Source organism: Vipera berus (assembly GCF_964194415.1).
Source record: "Vipera berus genome assembly, chromosome: 4".
Lineage (NCBI taxonomy): Eukaryota > Metazoa > Chordata > Lepidosauria > Squamata > Viperidae > Vipera > Vipera berus.
In genome coordinates, this window is record NC_138206.1 from 1821952 (window position 1) to 1834501 (window position 12550).

Sequence of the window (12550 nt, forward strand, 5' to 3'; positions counted from 1 at the left end):
TTACACCTCTCTCTCTCTCTCTCCTTCTCAGGCTCTTTTGCAAGTGGCCAAGAACCTCTTCACTCACTTGGGTAGGTATCCAAGACCAGCCAAGGAGAAACCAGAGGCTGGCACTGGATGTCCTCTGCTTCCAGACCCACCACCATGGACATTGGGGGTGGGCTGGCCGGGTTACTTTCCAGTGGAGATGGGGTGGGAATAAAGCTTTCCCCCCACCCTCCAGAAGACGTATGTCTCAAGTCCACCAGCCGGCCGGCCCCTCTGAGCTTCTCTCCACTCTTTCTCTTTCAGACGATGTGTCGGTGCTGCTTCAGGAGATCATCACAGAAGCCAGGAATCTCAGCAATGCGGAAATGTGGGTCTTATCCTGGGCAGGAGGGCCTAGTGGTCACAGCTGGGGCGGCATTCACGAGGAACAGCCAAAACAACTGTGCGGGGTGGGGGGGGCGGTATCCCTGGATTCCTCCTAGAGCAGGGATGGCGATCCTTTGAGAGACCAAGTGCCCAAACTGCAACCCAAAACCCACTTAGGTATCATCGGGTGCCGGGTGGGCGTGGCCCGTTGGGTGGGCGTGGCTGCAGTGGTAACAGCAGACTGGGTGGGACTAAAAAATTCAATCCATCAATTCCAACTTTGCGAGATCTTTTTTTTTTCCTGCGAGAAGTTGCAATTGATTGATTGATTTATTTTTATTTTAATTCCATTTATATCCCGCCCTTCTCCGAAGACTCAGGGCGGCTTACAAGCTTAGCAGTAGCCTTCATTCTATGTATATGCCTGCTTATTAGGGCTTTCACACGCGCACACACCCCCAGCGGCATTATTACAAAGTCAGCTTAATTGCCCCCAACAATCTGGGTCAATTGATTGATTGATTGACTGAACCTTTTTTTTTTTTGCACAAGGCGGCGGAGGCCTAAAGCGAAAAGGTTTTTTAGAAAAGCCAGCGGAAGGCCTACTAGGACTGGGGCGACGGCGTGCGTGCCCACAGAGAGGGCTCTGCGTGCCACCTGTGGCAGGCGTGCCATAGGTTCGCCACCACAGTCCTAGAGGCTGCAAATGCTGGAGGGGGGAGAGCAAGGGGGGGGCGTTTCCTATGTTTGATACTTAAGTTTTATTTCAAGAATTTCCTGGATGGCTCTGCCTGCTGGTAATTTGTGACTCCGGGTGGAGAACATCAGTCAAATCAGAGAGTTAAAAATAAAAAAAAAACATGGGCAGGCAGGGAGGAGGGAAGATGGAAAGAAGGGAGGGAGGAAGAAAGAGGGAGGAAAGGAGAGAAGGAGGGGGGATGGAAAGGAAGGAATGGGGAAGAAGGGAGAGAATGAATGAAAGAGAGAGGGAGGGAGGAAGAAAGGGAGAGGGAGAGAAGGAGGGAAGATGGAAAGAAGGGAGGAAGGAAAACAGGGAGGGGGGAGGAAGGGAGGAACAAGTGAAAAGAGAGAAGGGAAGAAGGGGGGGAGAAAGGAAGGGAACGGAAGGAGGGTGGAATGAAAGAGGGAGTGGAAGGGAGGGAGAGGGAGAGAAGGAGGGAAGATGGAAAGAAGGGAGGAAGAAAAACAAGGAAGGAAGGAAGGAAGGAAGGAAGGAAGGAAGGAAGGAAGGAAGGAAGGAAGGAAGGAAAAGGGAGGGAGGAAGAAGGAAGGAAGGAAGGAAGGAAGGAAGGAAGGAAAAGGGAGGGAGGAGGAAGGAAGGAAGGAAGGAAGGAAGGAAGGAAGGAAGGAAAAGGGAGGGAGGAAGAAGGAAGGAAGGAAGGAAGGAAGGAAGGAAAAGGGAGGGAGGAGGAAGGAAGGAAGGAAGGAAAGAGAGAGAGAGAGAGAGAGAGAGAGAGAGAGAGAGAGAGAGAGAGAGAGAGAGAGAGAAGAAACAGGGCAGGGAAGGAATAGGAAAAAAAAACGCATCCTAGCCCTTCTCTGCACATAGGACTAACTTTTGGAGTGGAGCATTGGTCCCAGAGCTCCAGGAATGAGGGGCGGCCATCCCTGCCAGGGCGCCCCACTTCCTCCTCCTCCTCCTCCTCCTCCTCCTCCTCCTCCTCCTCTTTCCTTTCCTCCTTCTCCTTCCTTTCCTCCTTTTCCTTCCTTCTCCTCTTCTTCTTCTCCTCCTTCCTTTCCTTCTCCTCCTCCTCCTCCTCCTCCTCCTCCCCCCATTCCCCACCTGCCAGGCCCTCTCCTCACCCTCTTCCTTCCTGGGACTGCCTTGCAGATGTTCGGTTTTCCTGCTGGACCGAAGCAGCCATGAGCTGGTGGCCAAGGTGTTCGATGGCGGAGTGGTGGATGACGAGGTGAGGCAGGCAGGGGAGCGGGAGTGCCAGAGGAAACCAGAGGGGTGGGACTAGAAGACCTCCCAGGTCCCATCCAACTGGGCGATTCTGCTCTTCTGAACGAAGGAGAGAAGGCGTCGCTCCGCTGGCCCACAGCCCAGATCAGAACTCCCACGGCTAGGGAAGACGGTCACGTCAGCTACGCCTGATCTGAAGACCTTTTTTCCCCACCCATGGTCGCTAAGCAGACCCATACGGTTGTTAAGTGAATCGTGTGGCCGTTAAGCGAACCCAGCATTCCCCCCCCCTTGACTTTGCTCATCAGAAGCCAGCTGGGAAGGTCACAAATTGTCATTGCGTGACCCCGGGACCCTGCAATCCGTTGATAAAAACACAGAACTGAAGCCTTTTAAGAGCAGGAAATGTGAGGTTTCACATCCCGACGTTCTCTCTTTGGTCTGAGCGCTTTGCAAACCCGGGTCTGTAGAGCCCAAGGTTGGGTGTTGGGTCTTAAGTGAGGCTTTGCAAGAAATAAATCTTTCAAAAAGCCATTTCCGTCCTGAGATGTATGTTAACACGTAAGTTGTGCATGAGTTGCTTACAGACCTGGATAATTTATGGACAATTAAAGTGAAATATAGGCAACTTTTACTGTGCAGCTCTGTGTTCTCTCTCTCTCTCTCTCTCTCTCTCTCTGTCTCCACCAATATCTCTCAACCTGGGCAACTTTAAGATGCTGGCTGGGGGATTCTGGGAGTCGAAGTCCACCCACCTTAAAGCATGCTGGCTGGGGGATTCTGGGAGTCGAAGTCCACCCACCTTAAAGCATGCTGGCTGGGGGATTCTGGGAGTTGACGTCCATTCATCTTAAAGCGCACTGGCTGGGGGATTCTGGGAGTTGAAGTCCACCCACCTTAAAGCATGCTGGCTAGGGGATTCTGGGAGTTGAAGTCCACCCACCTTAAAGCATGCTGGCTGGGGGATTCTGGGAGTTGAAGTCCACCCACCTTAAAGCATGCTGGCTGGGGGATTCTGGGAGTTGAAGTCCACCCACCTTAAAGCATGCTGGCTGGGGGATTCTGGGAGTTGAAGTCCACCCACCTTAAAGCATGCTGGCTGGGGGATTCTGGGAGTTGACGTCCATTCATCTTAAAGCGCACTGGCTGGGGGATTCTGGGAGTCGAAGTCCACCCACCTTAAAGCATGCTGGCTGGGGGATTCTGGGAGTTGAAGTCCACCCACCTTAAAGCATGCTGGCTGGGGGATTCTGGGAGTTGAAGTCCACCCACCTTAAAGCATGCTGGCTGGGGGATTCTGGGAGTTGAAGTCCACCCACCTTAAAGCATGCTGGCTGGGGGATTCTGGGAGTTGAAGTCCACCCACCTTAAAGCATGCTGGCTGGGGGATTCTGGGAGTTGAAGTCCACCCACCTTAAAGCATGCTGGCTGGGAGGTTCTGGGTCCATTCATCTTAAAGCATGCTGGCTGGGGGATTCTGGGAGTCAAAGTCCACCCACCTTAAAGCATGCGGGGTGAGGAATTCTGGGAGTTGAGGTCCATTCATCTTAAAGCATGCTGGCTGGGGGATTCTGGGAGTTGAAGTCCACCCACACTAAAGTTGCCAAGATTGAGAAACACTGATTTCCCCACTCAAACCAGGAGAGCCTTTTTGTCTCTCTTTGTGCGTAATTTAAATGGTGAGTGTGTTGCTTTCTGTTTCCTACCTTCCCCTTTCCCTCCCGTGGTCATTTTGTGTTTCTTCCGCTCTTTGTGTTGTTTTGGGAAGTAAGCCAAGCAAAAGAGAAATATATTTGGAGTAACTGGCAGATTCTCCTTCCCTGGGGACAGAGCTACGAGATCCGGATTCCGGCCGATCAGGGCATCGCCGGCCACGTGGCCACCACAGGCAAGATCCTGAACATCAAGGACGCTTACTCCCACCCCCTCTTCTACCGCGGGGTGGACGACAGCACCGGCTTTCGCACCAGGAACATCCTCTGTTTCCCCATCAAAGACGAGAACCAGGGTGAGCAGCCCCTCCGTGGGGGGGGGAGTCAGGGGTCCTGGGCAGCCCTGGGCTGAGAGGGCGCCAGGCGCGCTCAGGCCGTGCCAAGAGACGGGCGCCTCTCCTTGTAAGTCCCTGCAGCTCCTCCGAAGGAGACCCCCGTCCGCCAGGAGGGAGGGAAGGAGAGTGATAAAGAGGGAGGGAGGAAAAAGAAAAGGAGGGAGGGACAGGAAGGAAGGAAGGAAGGAAGGAAGGAAGGAAGGAAGGAAGGAAGGAAGGAAGGAAGGAAGGAGGGAGGGACTGGGAGGGAGAAAGGAAAGGAAAGAAAGAAAGAAAGAAAGAAAGAAAGAAAGAAAGAAAGAAAGAAAGAAAGAAAGAAAGAAAGAAAGAAAGAGGAAGGAAGGAAGGAAGGAAGGAAGGAAGGAAGGAAGGAAGGAAGGAAGGAAGGAGGGAGGGACGGGGAGGGAGAAAGGAAGGAAGGAATGAAAGAAGGAAGGAAGGAGGGAGGGACTGGGAGGGAGAAAGGAAAGAAAGAAAGAAAGAAAGAAAGAAAGAAAGAAAGAAAGAAAGAAAGAAAGAAAGAGGAAGGAAGGAAGGAAGGAAGGAAGGAAGGAAGGAAGGAAGGAGGGAGGGACGGGGAGGGAGAAAGGAAGGAAGGAAAGAAAGAAGGAAGGAAGGAAGGAGGGACGGGGAGGGAGAAAGGAACGAAGGAATGAAGGAAGGAGGGAGGGACGGGGAGGGAGAAAGGAACGAAGGGAGGGAGGGAGGGAGGGAGGAAGGAAGGAAAAGGAAGGAGGGACAGGGAGGGCGAAAGGAAGGAAGGAGAAGGTGAGTGGGAGGAAAGAAGGAAGGAAAAGAAAATACAGGAGGGACAGCGAGGGAGAAAGGAAGGAAGAAAGAAAGGAAAAGAAAAGGACGGAGGGAGGAAGGAAGTTAGGAAAGAAGGAAGGAAGTTAGGAAGGAAGAAGGGGTTAGCAGGCAAGGGGAATTCTGGGACTTGAAGTCCACCCGTCGTAAAGTGGCCACGCTTTAAAGCTGCCACTTCATTTACCTGCAGCCCTTCTCGAACCGGGGGCTGCCCAGTGCCGGAATTCATCACCAGCGTTTCTTGGTTCAGAAAAACAGCCTGTCTTTCTGAGGACTCCTAAAACTGACCCGGTTTCTGCGGCTGCCTCACAGGGCTACCTCGTGGCCAGTAGCCGTATCTCTCCAGAAAGAGATTCCGCCCCCTCCTCCTCCTCCTCCATCACCATCCTCTTCATCCCTCTTTCCCTTCTCTCGCCTTGCAGAGGTGATCGGGGTGGCTGAGCTGGTTAACAAAATCAACGGGCCCTGGTTTAGCAAATTTGACGAGGACCTGGCCACCGCCTTCTCCATCTACTGTGGCATCAGCATCGCCCACGTACGCGACTTTGATTCTCCTTTTGGTTTTTTTTCCTGAAGCCCCTTGGCCCTTATCCCAGTGCGGCCCGCAAGCTTCCGCAGGCCTTTCGGGGGAACCCCGGGGGTCTGTAACTCAGTGCATCCAGACCAAAGCTGGCAAAAGAAGCTTGGTGGGGGGGGGGAGAAAAGCCCTGAAAATCAACGTATTAATGCCTCCCCTAGAGAAGTTGCGCGCTCCACGACGGAGTGGCTAAACCTTCCTTCTTTCCCCTTCCTACAGTCCTTGCTCTACAAGAAGGTCCGGGAGGCTCAGTACCGAAGCCACGTGGCCAACGAGATGATGATGTATCACATGAAGGTAACCCTAAAGTCTGAAAGGAACGACCCTGCCAGAAGAGTAATTTGGGGGTTCCCAACTGGAGCCGGGGCTGCGCAAGGATGAACAAAAAACGAGATCCAGACGGCTGCGAGGAAAGAAGGAATATTTGCGCCTAAAAGCAAGGAGTTTTCCTTTAGGGGCAGCGACAGAGAAACGGGGACCCGCGACAGAGTTTTATAAGGGGAGCTTGTCCTGGTTGTAGAATTGTCTAGGTGCTGATTCTAGGTTGACACTTGAGGAGTGTGTGTGTGTGTGTGTGTGTGTGTGTGTAGGTATGTATTCTTGTGCACATGCAGTTCCTCCGGGAGACCTAATTTAATTAACTCTATTTGTGTTTGCAGACCTTCTCCTTTGATATGTGGATCGGGTCAGGGGGGGTGTAACTTATTCGGGGGGGGGGGGTTGAGGAGGTTTGCTAATTCTAGTGGATTAACGTAACTGCCGATTGTCGATTGTCGAGTGGAGGCGCTGATTCTCAGACCAGTGTGGATTCTGTTCCAAGGGAAGGTGGAAAGGGTATAAAGAATTAAATAGAGTTGGATATACAACTTCTCACCACTCCCCCCCCTCTCCCCTCTTACACCCACCCGGCCCACCAGGATAGGAAGGCAAGGCGTGTTACAGGGCCCATCAAGGCAGAGCTGACCAAATGGCTGATTTGATTATGTTGTTGCTGCGGGGGGGGGGGGGGAAGAGAGGAAATAGGATTTTATTTTTATCTATCTATCCTATCATTTACCTGTCTTTATTGCATCTATATCTATCACCCATCATTTATCTATCTATATGCATTGATCATTATCTATTTATCATTCATCCTCTATCCAATCTATCATTTAACTGTCTTTCTTTATCTCATCTATATCTATCATCCATCAGTATCTATCTATCTATCTATCTATCTATCTATCTATCTATCTATCTATCTATCATTTATCTGTCGTTATCTCATCTAACTATCATCTATCATTAACTTTTTATCTATATATTATCTGTCTATATATTATCTATCCCTCTATCATCCAATCTCTAATTATCTATCATCTATCTATGTTATCTATCATATCATTTATCTATTTCTATCTCTATATCATCTCTGTCTCATCTATCATCTATCTATCTATCCAGTGGTGGGATTCAAACGCGTGAACAACCAGTTCTCTGTGGGGATGCCGCTTCCGGAAGTCCATTCTGGACCCGGGCAACAAAAAATTAGCTACCGGTTCTGCCGAAGTGATGCGAACTGGCTGAATCCCATCTATCTATCTATCTATCTATCTATCTATCTATCTATCTATCTATCTATCTATGTCTTTTATATTTGTCTGTCTGTCCATCCATTTGTCTGTCTATCCATCTATCTATCTCATCCATCATTCTCTATGTATGTATGTATTATCTGTCCACCTGTCCATTCATGCTTCATGTCTCGTCAGAAATTAAAATTGTTGTTTCATGAGAAGAAGACCCCCCACCTCCATTTTAGAAACATTGAGCCCCTTTTCTCTTCCAGGTGTCTGATGATGAGCACACCAAGCTTCTACATGAAGGAATCACCCCGGTTTCCGACTTTGACCCGAACTTTGCCAAATTCACCTACACGCCGCGATCCCTTCCTGAGGACGACACATCGATGGTAAGCGCTAGTCCTGATTTGGCTGCTTGAAGCACCTGAAAAGATTGGTTGATTGGTTGATTGATTCATTCATTCATACATACATACATATATACATTCATTCTTCATTGATTGATTGACTGATTGATTGATTCATACATACATACATTCTTCATTGATTGATTCATTCATTCATTCATACATACATACATTCTTCATTGATTGATTGATTCATTCATTCATACATACATACATTCTTCATTGATTGATTCATTCATTCATGCATGCATGCATTCATTCATACATACATACCGTACATTCATTGATTGATTGATTCATTCATTCATGCATTCATTTATATATACATACATTCTTCATTGATTGACTGATTTATTGATTGATTCATTCATTCATGCATTCATTCATACATACATACATACATTTTTCATTGATTGATTCGTTCATTCATACATTCTTCATTGATTGATTCTGATTTATTGATTCATTTATTGATTCATTCATTCATGCATTCATACATACATTCTTCATTGATTGATTGATTCATTCATTCATCATGAATGCATGCATTCTTACATACATACATTCATCTTCATTGATTGATTGATTGATTGATTATTGATTCATTCATTCATTCATGCATGCATTCATTCATACATACATACATACATTTTTCATTGATTGATTGACTGATTAATTTTTTAGTGCTCTCCTTTGCCAAGGGACACAGGGGAGGTCATGTAGGTTGAAAGACATCGAAGATCAAATAATAAACCCCTAAAAGCCTTTTGCACCCAGGACGGCCACCCACGCAGACCCCCCGGCAGCTGCAGAGGAAAGCTCAGCTGAGTACAAAGGCCTGAAGGCCAGGAAGGTCAGGGCGATCCAGAACCTGGGCAGGCCCAAGAGCAGAAGAAGCGATCCTTGTCTGTGGCCACCAGCATCTGCAGTCCCACCTACAAGGCCACTAGTAGCCACGAGACAGCCGTTTCGGTGTCCTGGGAGGAGGAGGAGGAGGAGGAGGAGGAGGAGAAGGGAGGAGGAGGAGGAGGAGGAGGAGGAGGAGGAGGAGGAGGAGAAAGAAGGAGAAGGGAGGAGAAGGAGACAGAGAAGGGAGGAAGAAAGAAAGAAAGGAGAAGGAGAAGGAGAGGAAGAGGAGGGAGAGGGAAAGGAGAGGGAGAGAGAAAGGCAGAGGGAGGAGGAGGAAGAGGAAGAAGAGAAGGGGAAGGAGGAGAAAGAGAAGAAGGGAGAGACGGGAGGGAGAGGGATTGGAGAGGGAGAGAAAGAAGGAAAGGCAGGGAGAAAGAAGGAGAAGGAAGAAGGGAGGGGCAGGGAGTGGAGAAGGAATGAACGGCAGAGGGGGAGAGAGAAGGAAGAAGAAGAGTAAGAGGAGGAGGAGAAAAAAAGAAGGGAGGAGGAAGAAAGTGGGGGGAGGGAGAGGGAGTGGAGAGAGGGAGAGAAAAAAAGAAAGGCAGAGGGAGAAGGAGGAAGAGGAGGAGGGAGGGAGAGGGAGAGGAAGGAGGCAGAGGGCAAGAGTGGGGAGGGGGAGAGGGGGCATCAAAACTATCTCACAACTCCTCGCAATCACAACGGTCTTTGTACTACATTGCCACTATGTTGGGGAGGGGGGTAAGAGATCTCAATATGGCCGTCGGCCACGAGGAAACGGCTTCTCCCCAACACGAAGCCTCTTTCCCCATCAAACCATTGCCTTCCACTCATCTTTCCCTTTCTTTCTTTCTTTTTTTCTTTCTTTCTTTCTTTCTTTCTTTCTTTCTTTCTTTCTTTCTTTCTTTCTTTCTTTCTTTCTTTCTTTCTTTCTTTCTCTTTCTTTCTTTCTTTCTTTCTTTCTTTCTTTCTTTCTTTCTCTCTCTCTCTCTCTCTCTCTCTCTCTCTCTCTCTCTCTCTCTCTCTCTCTCCTTCCTTCCTTCCTTCCTTCCTTCTTTCTTTCTTTTCCCCAAAAAGGCCATTCTGAGCATGCTCCAGGACATGAATTTCATCAGCAGTTACAAAATGGACCGTCAGACCCTGGTCAGGTAGGCTTGGGGACCTTTTAAGAATATCTTCAATTTTGGGGCGTAAATAAGGCCTTGGTGACTCTCACTGTTTGTTTGGGTTTTTTTTTTACTTTTTTTTTCTTTTTCCTTTGGGTCATTTTACTCAGGTTTTGCCTCATGGTGAAAAAGGGGTACAGGGACCCCCCGTATCACAACTGGACGCACGCTTTCTCGGTGTCCCACTTCTGCTACCTGCTCTACAAGAATCTGGAGCTCGTCAATTATCTGGAGTAAGTGGAGAGGATGGATGGGGCTGAATTCACACCAGGGGTCATCAGGAGAAGGCTCGGCAAACGTTTGTCCAGAATGGTCCAGGGTCTCCTGCCTGAGCAGTGGGTTGGGCTGGACTAGATGACCTCCAAAGTCCCTTCCGTTATTCTGTTAATTAATCAGTGGAATGAGTTGCCTCCAGAAGTATAGGGTTTCCTGCCTGAGCAGCGGGGGGTTGGACTAGCTGACCTCCAAGGTCCCTTCCATTATTCTGTTAATTAATCAGTGGAATGAGTTGCCTCCAGAAGTATAGGGTTTCCTGCCTGAGCAGCGGGGGGTTGGACTAGATGACCTCCAAGGTCCCTTCCATTATTCTGTTAATTAATCAGTGGAATGAGTTGCCTCCAGAAGTATAGGGTTTCCTGCCTGAGCAGCGGGGGGTTGGACTAGATGACCTCCAAGGTCCCATTCTGCTAATTAATCAGTGGAACGACTTGCCTTCAGAAGTATAGAGTTTCCTGCCTGAGCAGCAGGGAGGTTGGACTAGATGACCTCCAATGTGCCTTCCAACATGATGATGATGATGATGATGATGATGATGTGGGTGCTCCATCACTGGAGGTTTTCAAGAAGAGACTGGAAATGGTCTAGGGTCTCCTGCTAGAGCAGGGGGATGGGCTAGAAGACCTCCAAGGTCCCTTTCCCTCTCTATTCTGCCTGACTTAACATTTCTCGTGATCTTGATGCCGTCCGTTTGTTCGTGCAGCCCAGAACTCATCCCCTCCGTTCTTTTTCTTCTTCTCCGCAGAGACATCGAAATCTTCGCCTTGTTTATCTCCTGCATGTGCCACGACCTGGACCACCGGGGCACCAATAATTCTTTTCAGGTGGCATCGGTAAAGTTTTTTAATTTTTTTAATTTTTTTTAAATTTTAATTCCATTTATATCCCGCCCTTCTCCGAAGACTCAGGGCGGCTTACAAGCTTAGCAGTAGCCTTCATTCTATGGATATGCCTGCTTATTAGGGCTTTCACACACACACACCAAGCGGCATTATTAGAAAGTCAGCTTAATTGCCCCCAACAATCTGGGTCCTCATTTTACCTACCTGGGAAGGATGGAAGGCTGAGTCAACCTTGAGCCTGGTGGGACGCGAACCTACACTAATGGCAGGCAGCTGGTGTTACTTAAGGAGGCCTTAGCCCACTGCTCCACCAAGGCTCTTGGGAGCCGCTTCCACGAGGGAGGATGAGGGGAGGAGAGACTGGGTTCCTACTCCTCCTTCTCTTCCGCTCTGCATTTTTCTTTTTCTTTTTATAAGTTTTATCAAAATACCGAAAGCAGAAACGCCAAGAAAAACGAAAACAGGGGGGAAACGGGGGAAGAAAAAAAGGAAAAGGGGAAAGCGTAGGCAGGGTAAAGGGGAAAAGAGACAGAAAATATTGTCTTCCACTCTTTTGATGCCGGAGAATAAGGGAATAACTTTGACGTAATAATATACTAAGGGACGCGGTGGCTCAGTGGGTTAGGACACTGAGCTTGCCAATCAGAAGGTCGGCAGTTTGGCGGGTCAAATCCCGAGTGCCGCATAACAGAGTGAGCGCCTGTTACGCGTCCCAGCTTCTGCCAACCTAGCAGTTCGAAAGCACGTAAAAATGCAAGTAGAAAAATAGGGACCACTCCGGTGGGAAGGTAACAGCGTTCCGTGCGCCTTTGGCATCTAGTCATGCCGGCCACATGACCACGGAGACGTCCTTGGACAAGCGCTGGCTCTTCGGCTTTGAAACGGAGATGAGCACCGGCCCCTAGAGTCGGAAACGACTAGCACGCATGTGCGGGGGAACCGTTACCTTTACCTAATAATACAGTATACTAGCTAGCCATTTGTCCCATTAATAAATAAATAAATAAATTTCCCAAAACCCAAAATCAAAGTTGTTGTTTTTTCCCACCTCAAGCACGAAGTCCAGAAGCGGTTTCCAAGCAGTAACAAAATTGTATTCTTTTCTTTAATCAAAATTTTTAAAAACCACAATGAGGTTTCTTTCTGTTTTTCCACCACTTGAAGTGGGAGAAAAAAATCTTTTCTTTAATCAAAATTAAATTTAAAAAAAACCCCACAATTAGCTTTGTTTCTGTTTTTCCATCGCTGGAGGTATGGGGAAAAAAATCTTTTCTTTAATCAAAATTAATCAAAGTTTCATTTTTTCCCCCACCTCAAGCACAAAGTCCAAAAGCGGTTTCCAAACAGAAACAAAATTAATTGTATTTTTCTCTTTAATCATTTTTTTAAAAAAAGAATACAATTAGTTTTGTTTCTGTTTTTCCACTGCTTGAAGTGGAAAAATTAAAAATCTTTAATCAAAATTAAAGTTCTGCAGTCGATTTAGCCATCTCGCTTAACTCCATTGCAGCCCTTCTTCGTTCACTCTGGGAATCAAAGTGTCCTTCCGTTTTTGTGCATCAACATTCTTCGTTATGATTTTGCCTCTGGTCCCGATCATCTTTGTTGCTCTTCTCTGCACTTTCTCTAAAGTCTCAACATCTTTTTTTATATTGTGGCAACAAAAACAGGGGTTCAGGAGGGACCCCCCCTTAGTTTCTCTGGCCGCAAAAGAG

General features: G+C 48.2%; 1 protein-coding gene across 1 annotated transcript in view; it reads left to right on the forward strand.

The window, feature by feature from the left end:
• Nucleotides 1-12550, forward strand: part of PDE2A (phosphodiesterase 2A) — a gene marked incomplete at both ends in the record, with an annotated part of 242468 nt that overhangs the window by 215872 nt on the left and 14046 nt on the right. Inside the window, 10 exons of the mRNA XM_081327693.1 lie at nucleotides 32-71; nucleotides 292-355; nucleotides 2207-2285; nucleotides 4112-4289; nucleotides 5558-5670; nucleotides 5932-6009; nucleotides 7544-7666; nucleotides 9629-9699; nucleotides 9828-9950; nucleotides 10739-10826. Of these exons, the coding sequence (XP_081183819.1) occupies nucleotides 32-71; nucleotides 292-355; nucleotides 2207-2285; nucleotides 4112-4289; nucleotides 5558-5670; nucleotides 5932-6009; nucleotides 7544-7666; nucleotides 9629-9699; nucleotides 9828-9950; nucleotides 10739-10826 (957 nt within the window). The remainder of the gene's footprint in view (nucleotides 1-31; nucleotides 72-291; nucleotides 356-2206; nucleotides 2286-4111; nucleotides 4290-5557; nucleotides 5671-5931; nucleotides 6010-7543; nucleotides 7667-9628; nucleotides 9700-9827; nucleotides 9951-10738; nucleotides 10827-12550) is intronic.